At 41.2% G+C, this 15,711-nt stretch overlaps 1 protein-coding gene across 1 annotated transcript in view; it reads right to left on the bottom strand.

The window, feature by feature from the left end:
* Positions 1-4,193, bottom strand: part of STC1 (stanniocalcin 1) — a 31,923-nt gene extending 27,730 nt beyond the window's left edge. Inside the window, exon 1 of the mRNA XM_033949948.1 lies at positions 4,078-4,193. Coding sequence (XP_033805839.1) covers positions 4,078-4,135 — 58 coding nt within the window. The 5' untranslated portion in view covers positions 4,136-4,193. The remainder of the gene's footprint in view (positions 1-4,077) is intronic.
* Between the last annotated feature and the right edge of the window lie 11,518 nt (positions 4,194-15,711).

Below are 15,711 nucleotides of genomic sequence, written 5' to 3' on the forward strand. Positions count from 1 at the left end.
GATGGAGAGAGGTCCTTGTTGCGCCCTGGAGGTCGACATCTTGGACTTGGCCATCTTGGCGTACAGGTGTCCTGCTGGGGTCAGCGCGGCATGAGATGGTGTCAGCTTTTGCCGTTCTTGTTGCATTTGCGTGCTTGTCCTCGCTGTCCTGATGTGCTTATCATGCATTTGGGGGGTAATGATGTTGATTCGCTGTCGGCCAGACAGTTAGTCAATGTCATTAAGGATGATTTGCGGGTTCTGTTTGCCTGGTTCCCGGGTACGTGGGTGCTTTGGTCCGATGTTATTCCGCGACCGCGGTGTCTTGCGTCCCGGCGGTGGACGAGGGGTTTGGCTAAGTTTAATCGTCAGGTCGGTAAGTGGGTGGAGTCGCAAGGCGGTACTCAGTTATTGCATGGGTGGGTTGACGTCGGTTGTGGGGGGCTTTACCATAAAGACAGAGTGCTTTTGTCTGACATTGGGTGGGATTTGCTGTTAGATGATTTCGCGGTGGGTTGTGAGCGTGTGTTGGGTTTGGGTTAGCCGCTGCTCTGTTGTTTGGGGGGGGGCCTGTGGGGTCACAGGCCTGTGGCGGATCTCCCGAGCTACTTGGTCATTGGGGCTCATCGGGTGATGAGCGGTGGGCCGGCGTGGTGCCGTTCCTGGTGGGGTCAGGTGACCCTGATAAAGGGGCATGAGGGACATGCCACCCCTCTGACCCTTGTTGTAGTGGCAGGGTCGAGGGCACAGAAAGTTTGTTTTTGGTAGCTCGGGGAGAGCTCTTGTTATGTTCAATTAAAGTTGTAATGAAATTATAATATGTTATTTTAATATTAATAAACTGAGCTGCGGCTAATTACCAAATGCAGAGTTGGTGTGTTCTTGTTGAATAGGTAGGCTGAGGGTCAGGGGATCCAGTGTAAAGGTTAGGGGGAACAGGGGAGCTCGTCCAGATCCCGACATTATTGCATTTCTGTTTCTTGTTGTGAGCCACTTAGAACCTCCCCGGTATGGCGGCATATAAATAAATAGTAATAATTATTATTATTATTATTGAACAATAATTTTAGTCACCCACTTTTATTATACTAGCCTAGTACACTTCTTGAATAGGAAACTAAGAAACGGGAAGGGGTAAAACACGGACCTTGCGGATCTAAAACCGCATGTCCTTAAAAATCCGAGGTACCGCGCCACTTTTGAGGTCCGTGCCACTTTTAGTCTCTGGCTCTGACAGAGGTCTATGACAATTTAACTCTGACGGGACAATTTAACTCTGACGGATCCTAGCATAGGGAGGGAAAAGCATTAGGATCCGTCAGAGTTAAATTGTCCCATCAGAGTTAAATTGTCATAGAGCTCTGTCAGAGCCAGAGACTAAAAGTGGCACAGACCTCAAAAGTGGTGCAGACCTCAGATTTTTAAAGATGTGACGTGCAGTTCAGATCTGTGAGGTCCGCGAGGGAGCCGGGGGCCTGAGCTGAGTTGCAGGGAAACGAAGACGGACTTGTCAATGCACGGACCTTGGATTTTTAAGGACGTGCGGTTTTAGATCCGCGAGGTCTGTAAGGTCCGTGAGGTCCACGTTTTACCCCTTCCACTAAGAAACACAAATTTAAGTATCCATGTAGCACAAAATTACTCTGACCCCCATTTTGCTGCTCTGATGCAAGACACACTCACACCTGATCAAAATGCAGCAGAAGCCAGTGCTAATCCATCCCAACCTTGGTTCACCATACTATGCCTGCCACCACATAGATTTACTGATTCAAGGAACCTTCCCATTCCTAAGCTCCATGGCTGAGTATCCACCATCACTCAGGGAGCAATCACCAGTCCCCATTGCTTCAACATCGTTGCATTTTGCCCCTTCACAAATGCATGTTCTAATGGCTACTGAAAATGCACAACAGGCAGAGACAATCATGACACAGATGACCTTTTTCTGTATGATATTAGCAGAAGTTCAGAGCCATCAGTCAGTCAGATATCTTATACCCTGACATATGGCCTGACGCTTCGTACAGTCATCAGGGAGAAATAGCCATAGAAGGCACAGGCAATATTCCTGTTGCTCTACCCATAACTGATGAAAACATTTACCTCAGGAACTTATCAAGATCATGTGACTACCACTCCCCCAGATCAGATAAAAGTAAAAGAAATCTCAAAGTTAAGTGAACAACTTATGACTGCTGTTAAAATGATCTGGTTCACTTAATTTCCTTATGTTCCCACACAAAATCTGGTCTGATATTATACCCAGGACCCAGACTGAAGTGGTTGGGGAGCAAATTGTGGAACAGAGGCCTCAAAAAAGTAAACAGATAAATTGGCAAGTGGGTTCAGGAAAAGGGGGTGGGGGATAAAGATTTGGCAGCATTGAGTTCAATCTAACCCTGGTTATTTGAGATGAAACAAGGGGCACCTTTCAGATGTGGCACAGGATTTGTTACTTAATGACGTATAGGAGGCCTTGGAAGAGTTGTGAGATTAGGCCACAGGCCCTCTTCCATAAGAAGGTGTGTAGGTGGGGGAGGGGTTACTCACAGTATTCTTTGAATTCCCCAGATCCATTTTGGAGCATCCAAACATTGAGGGCTTAGGGAGTAATATAATTGTGAAATGCTGGAGTATCGCTGTTCATTAGGGTCAAGATAGTACTGGCTAAGGGGCAAGCATAGTACAAGCACAGCTGGCCCTACAGAGGGCTCACTATTTTGGAGGTGTTGGAAACCCTGTCAAGTGAAGCACATTGGGTATGTATACAGTTGCAATGGAATGAGCTCTAAGCCTAGTGACCGAGGCAAAACTGAGTTTTGTTTAGGCCTGTCCTATATTTTGATGGGAGTTATTTTTCTTTGCATTTCATTGTATTTTAAGCATGTAAACTGCTTGGACCTGTCATAAGAACAAGTGGTATATCGTTTTTATTGATAAAACATAAAACACAGGGTGAACAGCTATGATTAATTAGACAAGGATTGGATGACTTTATCATAAATTGTCATAATGGAATTGTTAATATAATTTTTTTTGCTTCCTGTGTTTTCATTGAATAACTGAAAGAATAGGCTTGGCTTATAATTCCTGCAAGGTAGCAGGAACTCAAAACTATCCGCACACATTTTCAGAAGAACACACATATTAAATACTATTTTTATGTATTCCTTTTAAATAAGTAGTTTTTTCCTGCATCAAAAATGCAGAAACTGTTCTAATAGTTCATTCTACTATATCTTATCATTAAGATCTTATTCTAGGTATAGGAAAGCACCACTTCCTCTTACAGCAATTAGAGACTCTTTCCCTCAGCTAAATTCATCTTTTCTACCTTGTCAAAAAAGTGTCGCTTGCCTTTGTTTCCAGTTATTTAGGCCCCCTTTTACTAAAACGCGCTAGTGTTTTTTTAGCGCCGGGAGCTGCGCTGAATGCTGTGCGCTGCTCCCGAAGCTCATAGAGTTCATATGAGTGTCGGAAGCTGCGCACAGCATTCAGTGCAGCTCCCGGAGCTAAAAACTGCTAGCACGGTTTAGTAAAACGGGGCCTTATTTATTTATTTTAGTATTTATATTACCACTAATAAACTAAGGGCTCCTTTTACAAAGCCGTGCTAGTGGTTTAACGCGTGTAACACACCTAATAGCGCACACTAAACTGCCGGTCGTGCTAGCCGCTACCACCTCCTCTTGAGCAGGCAGTAGTTTTTCGGCCAGCGCGGGGGTTAGCGCGTGATGAAAAGTCACGCGTGTTAAACCCGCTAGCATGGCTTTGTAAAAGGAGCCCTAAGTGCTGTACATTCAGGTACTAAAGCATTTTCCCCTATCTATCCTGGTGGGCTCACACTCTATCTAATGTACCTGGGGCAATGGGGAAGTAAGTGACTTGCCCAGGGTCACAAGGAGCAGCATGGGATTTGAACCCACAACCTCAGGGTGCTGTGGCTCTAACCACTGCACCACTATAAAGTATGTGGCAGGAATCTTGTAACTGGGATCTAGCCATCAGAAGACATTTAAAAGTTGTATGATCATGAGATGCCCGGAAAGGAGACCAGCCGGCTCCAATTAAGTGCTACTGCCTGGGTTGCCTTACCTGAGAATTGCACAGCCAGCTTTGCCTTCCTGGGGCTCACTGAATCATTCTGCTCCATTTCGTAGGCTACAGCGGCACCAATGAGCAGCACAAGGACCACAACTGTCTTGGGAAGCATTCTCAGAAATTCTTAGAGCGAGTTTTTTTTTCTCTCTCTTTTTCTTTGCTGTGCTTTTCTTGAATAACGATCTGGAGGCGGTCTACCTGCTGTTCTTCCTCCCAGTCTCACCCTGGCTTGTCTACAGATTGGTGGAACCACCTGTAGAGTTTATATGCACAAGGCTTATCTGAAAAAGAAATCGGCAACCTATGGGCAGTTGCCAAGGATCCAGCCAATGGGAGTCCGGGCTCATTCAAGCAGGGGTGAAGTGCGGCCACCAAACTCGGTGAGAATTGTTTTCCAGCAGATTAAAGCACCTGCCAACACTATATCAAAGGAAAATTTAATGAAGGGGAAAAATAACTTCCTATTATTGCGCTGAAGGAAATTACCTGGCAGTCATAAATCTCTATTTCCCATGATCACCTGTCTTATTAAACACTTATCTAGATGGCATCTACTTAATTGTTGATGTATTTTAAGTATTTGTATGCTGTTAGCAGCCTTGGGAAGACAGGTTAAAAATCAAAATAATTTGCTCAATAATAAGGCAGTTGTACACTGTATATTGAATGCTATAGCTCTCTATGGTATTTCCAAAACAATATATTTATCCCAGTTTACTAAATATCATGCAAGTAACACTTGTGTGTTTAAATTATACTGATGTATCTTCTATATCAAAAGATTTTCTCTCTCTATTGTTTCTCTCTATTCTTCGGGCATCAGACATGCCAGTTGTTCGCCTCAATTTTTGGCTATGGCTGTGGCTTCTTCATTCATGCTCGGGATGGTCAGTTAAAATTGAAAAAAAGGGGGACTTAATCTTGAAAAAGCCTTATGGCGAAACATGTCGATATGACAGGTCCCTGACCCGATCCTATCAAGGAAACAACGCTTTTAAGATAAGTTATTTCTTTACAATCATGTGTGAGATTATATAAAAAATCTAAAAAATATAAATATATAAAAATATAAAAAATGTTAAAAGTTTTTTCAGCAAATGGGCGAATGAAGAAGCCACAGCCATAGCCACTAAGATTGTTGTATCGCCAAAAATTGAGGCGAACAACTGGCATGTCTGATGCCCGAAGAATAGAGAGAAACAATAGAGAGAGAAAATCTTTTGATATAGAAGATACATTGACTGATTGATATTTGGTACATTACACTGGCCAATGTAGAAGTTATAGACTGGCACATTTACTTATAAATTATACTGATGACATGGGAGGAGGGGGCAAGCTAAGGGCTCCTTTTACTACGCCGCGTTAGGGCTTTAACACGCAGAATAGCACACACTACTTTGCTGCGTGCGCTAGACCTTAACGTCAGCATTGAGCTAAAAACACTAGCGCACCTTAGTAAAAGGAGCCCTAAGTCAGCTGTGTGGGTTTTTTTTCCCTACTGCATGCTTACTAGAGAAATAGAACTATCTCTCTGCTTTCAACAAAATCAAACCTACTTAATTAAAAGACTCATGAGTGGCTGAGCCTGTTTCCATTCACATGAACTTGGAACAGTGGAATAATGTACCTTCATAAGGGTGAATGTGCTTATTGACTGTAAAATAACCTTACATATAGGTGATTATATAAACACACATACACACAAATGCATACTAATATAAGACCATAATTCTGGATTCTACATGCAGGTTTCTAACAATTTTGTACACTCACTTTGCTGAAGTGCAATGAAAGGCAAGATGTGAAATCTGAATAATTGAAATGAAATCTCCACTGACTAAAATCAATTGTGTTTCAATGATAACTCAACTGACTTGGATTATAATATCCCCCCAGAGAGAGCTGCAGTGGAGTCTCTCAACTGGACATGTGAAAAATGGGTTGGAAATTCATATAAATACAACGCCTTTCAGTTCTACTAAACTCTTGCATATTTTGACCACTGAGTATTTCTTCATGTCATTCTTTCACTGTTCTACAGTGGGAACAGATATTTAGACTCAGGGGGACTATGAAATATGTTCATTTCTGGTCGCCATTCTCAAAAAAGATACTGTATACCAGAATTAGAAAATGTTCAAAAAAGAGTGACCAAATTAATAAAGGAGATGGAGCTCCTCTCATATGATCAAAGGCTAAAGAGGTTTGGGGTTTTCAGCTTGGAAAAAGACAACTGAAGGGAGATATAATTGAGATCTACAAAATCCTGAGTGGTATAGAATGAATAAAAATGAATCAATTTTTCACTCTTTGAAAAAGTTCAAAGACTAGGGGATACTCAAAGATATTACATGGAGGAAATATTTTTTCAGTCAGAGAATAGGTAAGCTCTGGAACTCATTGCTAGAAAATGTGGTAACTGTGGTTAGTGTAGCTAGGTTTGGACAAGTTCCTGCGGGAAAAGTCTACAGTCTGCTATTGAAACAGACATGGGAGAAGATACTGCTAGCTCTGGGATTGGTAACATGGAATATTATTAATTGAGTTTCTGCCAGGTACTTGAGACCTGGATTGGCCACTGTTGGAAACAGGATACTGGGCTAGATGGACCATTGATCTGATCCAGTATAGCTATTCTTATGATCTTATTACAGTGGGTTGTATAGACAGATTCTAGGAGAAAAAAAACCCAGTATTAGATAGGCATAAAAAAAACTATCTAACTTATGTGTTTAATCTATGCTTGGCTTAAGATGTCAGTAAACACATCAAGACAACTGTTTCACATTGTATTATTGAACCAGTTAGTACAGTATTAATTTAAACACCCCTTAGTACAATTCTAACACTTTTTTGTATGCAAACAATACTTGCTATGGATTTGAAATATGCTAGTTAATGTAATAACCCTTCCTCCATCCAAAGTTAAATTTCTGATTGATATAAAAGTTGTAGGCAATGAGGGATTGCAAATAGTAAACCATAAACAATTGTGATTCTCAGCCTGGACATACTCTTCACCTCAGCTCTACATTGTCCTTCTCCCCAAAATTCAAACACACACAAATCAAATTAATTCCAGGATATTCAGCAAATATATGCATGATATATATTTACATAAATTAATCTCACTCTTGGATCCAGTGTATGAAAATGCATCTTACTTATGATCTGAAAACCAGATTGGCTTGTAGAGGTAGGGAGGACCTGGATGAAAACTACTGCTATGCTGGTAGAAAATTTACTACTAAGAAAAAAAAAAGTGATTAAAGAAAGATGCATCTTCAGTTAAATCTAAAACAAATTGGAAAATTGTATGCTCACTTGATTTGTGTATACAGGTATGTATAGACAAGTAGATAAATATGACAGAGTTCAGGGAAGGGACTTGGTATTTTAACTGAAGGTGAGTTACATATAGGCATTGGGGAAATTGAACTAGAAACTGATGTCAAAGAAGAACCAGATAGTCTAAAAGAAGAAGTCAAAGCAGCAATTAAAGCTTTATTGAAAAACAAGTCACCTGGTATTGATGGTATTCCAATTGAATTAATCAAAGGCTCAGAAGGTGCTATCTTGGCGCTCACTCAACTGTGTCAACATATTTGGAAGGAGAAAATATGGCTAACTGATTGGAGATCAGTGTTCATACCTATACCAAAGAAAGGTGACGCCAAGGATTGTAACAACTACAGAACAATTGCATTAATACTACACACCAGCAAAATATTGCTGAAAATAATATAACAAAATAATATAACAAATATGTTGAACAAGAACTACTCAAAGTTCAGGCTGGTTTCAGAAAAGGTTGAGGAGCAAGATACATTATTGCCAATATTAGATGGATATTGGAGAAGAGCAAAGAATACCAAAAGCCCCTATACTTTTGCTTCTTCGACTACAGCAAAGCTTTTGATTGTGTGGATAATCATAAAATATGGAGAATTCTAGCGCAAATGGGAATACCCAAACACATAACAGCTGATAAAGAGCCTCTACAAAAATCAAGAAGCTGCAGTGAGAACAGAATATGGCAACACTGATTGATTTCCAATAAACCATGGCATCAGAAAAGCAAATTTGGAAGAAGAGAGCATTGGTTTCAAAGTTGGTGGCCAAACTATAAAGAACCTGCGTTATGCAGATGATACAACACTCATCACTAGAAGCAAAAAAGACATGATATATCTACTAAGAAAAATCATAGCCAAAAGTCATAACATGAGATTAGAAATGAACATAAACAAGACAAAGATCATGATCATGGAAAACTATTAAGATTTTGAGCTTGAAGGTGATAAAATAGAAGTTTTAAAGGATTTCAATCTTCTGGGCTCTTTTGTAAACAAAGAAGCAACTAGCAGGGAAGAAATACTCTGCAGAATAGTAATTGGTCATTCCTCAATGAAGGCTCTTGACAAAGTATTCAAAGGCAAGGAAATAATACTCCAAACGAAGATCAGATTTGTCCATGCACTCATTTTTTCAGTGGTCAATTACAGATGCAAAAGTTGGACACTACGGCAACAAGACAGAAAGAAAACGGACTCGTTTGAGCTTTGGTGCTGGAGAAGGATTTTATGCATGCCGTGGACTGCCAGAAGAACTAACATATCGATTCTGGAAGTGATCAGACCAGCTATGTCGTTCAAAGCCCAAAGTTATGACTGGCTTATTTTGGTCATACTGTCAGAAGAGAAAGATCAATGAAGCTCTGCGTATTGCTAAGTCAGCCGTAGTGACGCCGGGGCTCTGGATAATAACGCTGCATGAAGTGCTTCTCTCCTTTAAAACCAGCCCTCATTTCATTGTGAAAAACACCTAACAATTAGAACTTTCTGACATTTTATAGTGGTACCATGTGCTTTCCATATGCACTGTGGGATTCTGGGTTTCCAGTATTATTTAGCCTTAAGGGGTAGAAAAGAAATCCTCTACTTCTTCAGTTTCCTAATCTTGGGGATTGCATTTTTAAAACAATATTTTCAGCCAGTTTAACATATTTGGCAGTTAAGGTTTGGAATTTTTTCCTTCCCAGGTTGGGACTTATTGGTTATTATTTATTTAGGAAACACTTGGAAGCTTATTCTTTTAGACAATATATTCTGTGTTAGCTGTAACAATAATTGATCAGCAAATGTAAATTTTCTAGGGACTGCCTGGCCTTCTTGAAGATCTTATAATCCGCACAGAGCTTAAAGGTTGTTTCGGGAATATAAGAAAGTATTGGCATTGGTGTGGATTTGTGAAATAAAGCCTAGTAGCATTAAAGCCAAGGAAAAGTGACTCGTGCCAGGGGTTATTAATGCTCTCATACACTGGATGGCTAATAAAATCTGCTTTAGAAAGAGGAGAACCTTTTATTAAGGCCAATAAAAAGTAGAAGGGAAAGAGAGGAAAAGATTGCATAGGCTTTATATGTTTTAATGGGGACTCTTGCAAGAAATATGGATCTGTAAAAGCAGTGACAGCTCAGTGATTTTAAATTGGAGATTTTATTTTAGGTTTGCCAAAAAAAATAAAAATCCTCCTCAGCTGGCTTAACATCATTGCACTTGCCCCTCAACTGCTCCATGCAAAATAAGTTTCTATTTTTTTTTTCAGCTTCTTCTGACTTCATTTTTGGCCACAGTTAAGACATTTCCCCTGTCATGTATGTAAATTAGATGCTGGGCTTTTCAGTCAATCTAGCCCCAAGCACATCTTGAGAAACCAAGGAGGACGTGAGCAACTGCACTACCTCAAGTGATAACAATTCCTTGCTAATTGGTTCCTCTCATCATGCCTTCGCATCTCCTGCTGAAGGCTTCCTAGGAGCTAGAAGTCCTTCCTTTTACCTGGTCTCTTAAAATTTACTCTCTAAAACAGTCACAGTTGAGGATGTAGAAAATTTCTAGGCGTTAAGGATTCTGGTTTCTGTGTCTGGTTGCTCAGGTTTGTAGAATAATGGATAATGAACAAGTTGCATAGAATGGGGTAGTGAATAGAGAATGACACGGGAACAAAATTTTCCCCCTCCCCGCGGTAACTCATTTTCACGTTCTGCCCTGGTGAGGTCTTTTCCTGTCCTTGCCCCATTTCTGCAAGCTCTGTCCTCATCTGCACAAGCCTCAAACACTTTAAAATCATAAGGGTGGGTTCGAGGCTTGTTCAGTTAAGACAGAACTTACAAGAACGGGGCAGGGATAAGGACAGTGACAACACTCACAGGGAGGGGATGGGACGGGGAATTTGAATTCCTGAGGGGATGGAGAAAAATTTGTCCCCGTGTCATTCTCTAGTAGTGAATGCAAGTTTATCTCATATGTATTCACTGAGGATATCCTGGAAACCTGACTAGCTAAGTGTATCCTGAGGATTGGGTTTTATTGTAGTCCAATAAAAATTCTCACCTACAACTTGCTTGTCAACAGTTATTTCTAAAGGAATACAGGGATAAAAATGATAGAGGCAGGTCACACCATATTGACTAACCAATCTATTGAGGCTTCTTTGTTGAATGGAACCTGACAGGTTGTACGACCTGCTTGCAGCAGGTTTAATAATTATTCAGTCAGGATGGTTTTTTTTTTTTTTCCTTTTCCTTTTCCTTCAGCCCCTGTAAAGCTGATACAATAACCTTCCATCTGTAAACCATTTAAGACAGAAATCTTCCAGGCAATATTCCACTATTTATTATTTCTATGTGCTACCAGATGCACGCAGCACTATACATTAAACACACAAGAGATGGTTCCTGCTCCAAAAAGATGACAATCTAATCCATGGCAGTCAATGGTTTTGAAGCTGCTGAAGTCACAGGTTGAATTAGACCCAGGTAGTCAATCACAGGCCATGTCTGGGCACCGGCATTGGATGGCTCTGGTCATCTATGGACCCTAAGTTAGGCAGGTGCTGGCTGATATTCAGTGCTGACATCTGCATACCTAACTAGGCAGAGCTAGGACTGCTTTTTGTGCGGTCCTATCTGTCCACTTAGGTATGTGAGCATTGGCTCCAAGTATGGCTAACTTTCACACATTTGCTGGCTCCACTCTAATGCCACCCTAACTACCCTGACACTTACTAAACAGTGCTGCAATAGTCACAGGGGATTTTCAGTGGCACTGTCCATTAAAGTACCACAGAATATCCCCTCCTGTCCTGTTGATCAGGGTTTAAGTGGGCAAGAGCCTCTGCTGCCCATGTAAACCCCTTGAATATGTACCTCATTATTTCTATATTTAAAATCCTTAATTTGATATTGTGACAGGGAGAGTCCTGTCATGCTGGAAGAAACCCTGCAGTGCTCTAAAATTATCCCTAAAACTACCCCTAGAAGCAGGCTGCAGAATTTATCCCCAGTGAAAAGCATCCTAAAAGTGACACTATTATACTTTCCTAGTTCTAATGCAGGGAATGCTAAAGCAAAGAACTATAAGGGCCAGCATGCACCAGGCAGGTGATAGCAAAACCCGCAAAGGGATTAGCTCCTGCAATCAGCTCTGGGGGCAGGGCTAATGAGCAGGGAAGCTATCCAGGCTCATTAGCAAAGCACCAGAGAACCACAGGTGTTTTGAGGGGCAATCAGCCCATGCTAGGGAAAAGGGTGTGTTCTCTAGGCCAAATGAGGCAGAAGCAGAGGTAACCACAAGCTTACAAGATACCTGAATTCTTGGAGAGAAGCAGATTTGTGCTAGTCAGGATTCATAGGACAGAAGCCAGCATTCTCTACAGAAAGCAAGGAGTAAACCGTTGAAACTTCTAATCATTATTCTGAAGATAATGATGAATTTGATACAGAAATGCCAGAAGAAATGCTTACAAATGATGTTGAAATGGAACCTGAGGAGTCATGCTTATTTGAGAGTACGATTACAGAGTAGAGTTTGGGGAAAGTAAAAATGCTGTTTCTGATAAGGTGGTGTTACCACACAAAACTAAGAATTACTGCCTCTGACTGAATTAAGAATACCAGAAAGATCAGGAATCACTGCTTCTGAATTTTCATAATCACAGAAGAACTATGAGGAACCTGTCCAAATAGTGCAAGCAGGTTGCAGGTTCCAGGACTTGAAACTGAAAAGTTATTTTTGTATTTTGCTTGAAGTTTAGTAGTGAATAAAACATGGTGGGCTAACAGGCTGTTTAGCCACCAATGAGAGTTTTGTGTTTTGTATGTTTTGGAATTGCACTACAATATAAGACCAGAAAATAAAGTCATCTTATAATTCACATTAATACCTGTACTGAACCTTTTTATTTTAATGCAGATACCCCTCTACCTCTCCATGCCTCATTCAACTGATTGGCTGAGGCTTGGATGATCCAGGTCAGGGCTTGGGCTACTCCAGTCCAGGTCTTACCTGGTCACAATATATCTTGGAATATTACTTTTGTAGACCTGTTGTGACCTTTTCTGTTTTAACATTTCCCTCACAAAAAAAAAAAAAAATGGGGAAGGGACACAATTGACCAATTTATTGAAAGTATAACACATAAAGCATATACAAAAAAATATGTAGCAAGGCCTAAAAAGTCTTTAAATCCTCTGTTTCCTATATGTATTATATTTTCAATAAATTGTTCATTCTCATAATTGGTTGATTGTGTACCTTCCCCACTCTCTTTCTTTTGATATTACATTTCCCACATGGGGTTGTATTTTCCTTTTTTTTTTTTTTTGATAACATTTCCCTCCACATAAGCTTTTTTTTACAGGAAAGGGGGTAGATGCATGAACAGTCTCTGGTAGAGGTGGTGAAGACAGAGACTGTGTCTGAATTCAAAAGGGCCTGGGATAGGCACGTGGGATCTGTTAGAGAGAGGAAGAGATAATGGTTACTGCGGATGGGCAGACTTGATGGGCCATTTGGCCTTTATCTGCCTTCGTGTTTCTCTGTTTCTATAATTTTATTCTACCTATTATGAAAGGATGAAAGATCAAACACCCACCCAGCATATTTTAATATCAAGATGAACAAAGTCATTTAAATCCAAAAGGACATCCTTCAGAAAATGAAAAGAAGACCCTACTGAGGAAATCGGGGATGAGCATAAGTTCTGGTGAGTTGGATGTAGAAAAAAATGAAGGTGCTCCACCACCTCTACCCATAATAACAACCACTACTTTGATCTTGTCCTTATCACAGTCCTTCCCCGTTTTGACCATGATCTGATAACTTTCACAACCCTTCACCTTCCCCCCCCATCCCAGCTGATCTCTACCTATACATTTAGGATTCTTCAGGCCATCGACCCTTTCACTCTCTCCTCCTCCTTCACCCCTCCTCTCTACCACTGTGCTATACTAGTCTGTAAACAAGGCTATCTCCTTTTATAATAACAAGCTTTCCTCTGTTCTAAATACCCTTACTCCTCCCCAAACCCTATGCTCTGTAAGGTGTGCCAAACCCTAGCCCTGGCTAAACTCTAAAATCCGCTACTTACACTCCTGTGCCAGGTCTGCTGAACATCTCTAGCTCAAATCCTGCACTCATGCATACTTCATTAATTTCAAATTCTTCCTGACCTCCTGCTCTGCTATGTTGCTTTCCAAACAAGACTACTACATCCTCCTGACTGACTCTCTCAGCTCCAACTCTTGCCATCTCTTTGCCACACTGCACTCCTTACTGAAGGTCCCTCTACCTCCATTCCCTCTGACTCTCTCTCCCAGACAATGGCTGAGTACTTCTACGACAAGGTTCACAAAATTAACCTTGAGTTCTCAACCAAGCCATCTCTCTCAACCCCTTCTCAGCCCTCACCACCTTCTCTTCCTTTCCTAAAATCACTGAGGAGTAAACCACATATTTTCTTTCCTCTTCCAAACTCACCACTTGTTCCTCTGATCCCATTTCTACCCATCTACTTATCACTATATCTTCTACTATCATCCCCTTTATCTGCCATATCCTCAACTATCACTCTCCATTGCAACTGTGCCTGATGCTTTCAAACATGCCATCATTACACCACTCTTCAAAAAACCCTCACTGGACTTTATCTGCCCTTCCAACTATCACCCTGTCTCCCTCCTTATTCAAGCTACTTGAAACGTGCTATTTACCATTGCTGTCTTGACTTTCTCTTGTCTCAAGCTATCCTTGACTTAGTTCAATTGGGCACTCACCCTCTTCATTCTACAGAAACTAAAGTCTCCAATGATCTGCTATTGGCCAAATCAAAAAGGTCCCTACTCCATCCTCATTGATCTACCTGCAGCTTTTGCCATGGTAGATCACCACCTACTGTTTGATATGCTGTCCTTGCTTGGGTTTCAGGGCTATTTAATCTAATGGTTTTCTTCCTATCTTTCCCATCGCAGTTTTAACATATGGTCTGGTGGATCTTCCTCCGCAGCCATCCCACTGTCAGTTGGTGTACTTCAGGGCTCTGTGCTGGGACCACTTTTTTAATCTACACTCTTTCCATGGTGCTCTAATCTCCTCCCATAGTTTTCAGTATCGCCTCTATGCCGATGGCTCACAGATCTATCTCTACACTTGAAATCTCTACAGACATTTAGGTCCAAGTCTCAACCTGCCTGTCTGACATCGTTACCTGGATGTCTCACTGCCATCTATAACAAAACATGACCTAAACTGAGTTCATTATCTTTCTTCCTAAACCCACCTATCCTCTTCCCCCATTCTCTATTTCTATGGATAATGCCCTCATCCTCCCTGTCTCATTGGCTTGCAACCTTGGGGTAGTCTTTGACTCATCTCTTCATAAATCCAACAGAGTGCCAAAACCTGTCATTTCTTTCTCTATAACATCGCTAAAATCTGACCCTTCCTTTCTGATTGCACTGCTAAGAACCTCATGGAATGTTGCTACTCTTTGGGTCTTGCTAGGTACTAGTGACCTGGATTGGATACCACAAGAATGGGTTACTGGGCTTGATGGACCATTGGTATAACCCAGTAAGGCTATTATGTTCTCATCCATACCCTCATCACCTCTTTCCTAGACTACTGCAACCTGCTTCTCACTGGTCTTCCACTAAACCATCTCTCCCCCCTTCAATATGTTCAGAACTCTGCTGCATGCCTCATATTCCACCAATGTTGCTATGCCCACACTACCCCTCTCCTCATCACTGCATTTGCTCCCTATCTGTTTCCACATACAGTTCAAACTCTTTTTACTGACCCACTCTACAGCTCCTCAGTATATCTCCTCTCTCATCTCTCTCTCTATTCCTCCCTGTGAACTCATTGGGTAAGTCTCTCTTATCTGTACCCTTCTCCTCTATGGCCAACTCTAGACTCTGTCCCTTCTACTTTGCTGCACTGTAAGCCTGGAACAAATTGCCTGACTTGGTACATCAAGGTCCATCGCTGGCAATGTAAGCCTGGAACAAACTGCCTGACTTGGTACGTCAAGGTCCATCAATGGCAGTATTCAAATCCATGCTCAAAGTTCACTTCTTTGAAGGTGCTTTCATTTCCTAACTCCAACCCACCCGAGCACCTTTTGTATCCACTTTGTCTAGATTGTAAGCTTTTTCAAGCAAGGACTGTCTCTTCCATGTCTGGTATACAGCACTGCATATGCCTGGTAGCACTATAGAAAAGATAAGTAGTAGAAGTACATCTTTTGGAAAAGAAGCTTATAGACATATTCTATTCTGAA

This window comes from Geotrypetes seraphini, chromosome 6 (assembly GCF_902459505.1).
Source record: "Geotrypetes seraphini chromosome 6, aGeoSer1.1, whole genome shotgun sequence".
Lineage (NCBI taxonomy): Eukaryota > Metazoa > Chordata > Amphibia > Gymnophiona > Dermophiidae > Geotrypetes > Geotrypetes seraphini.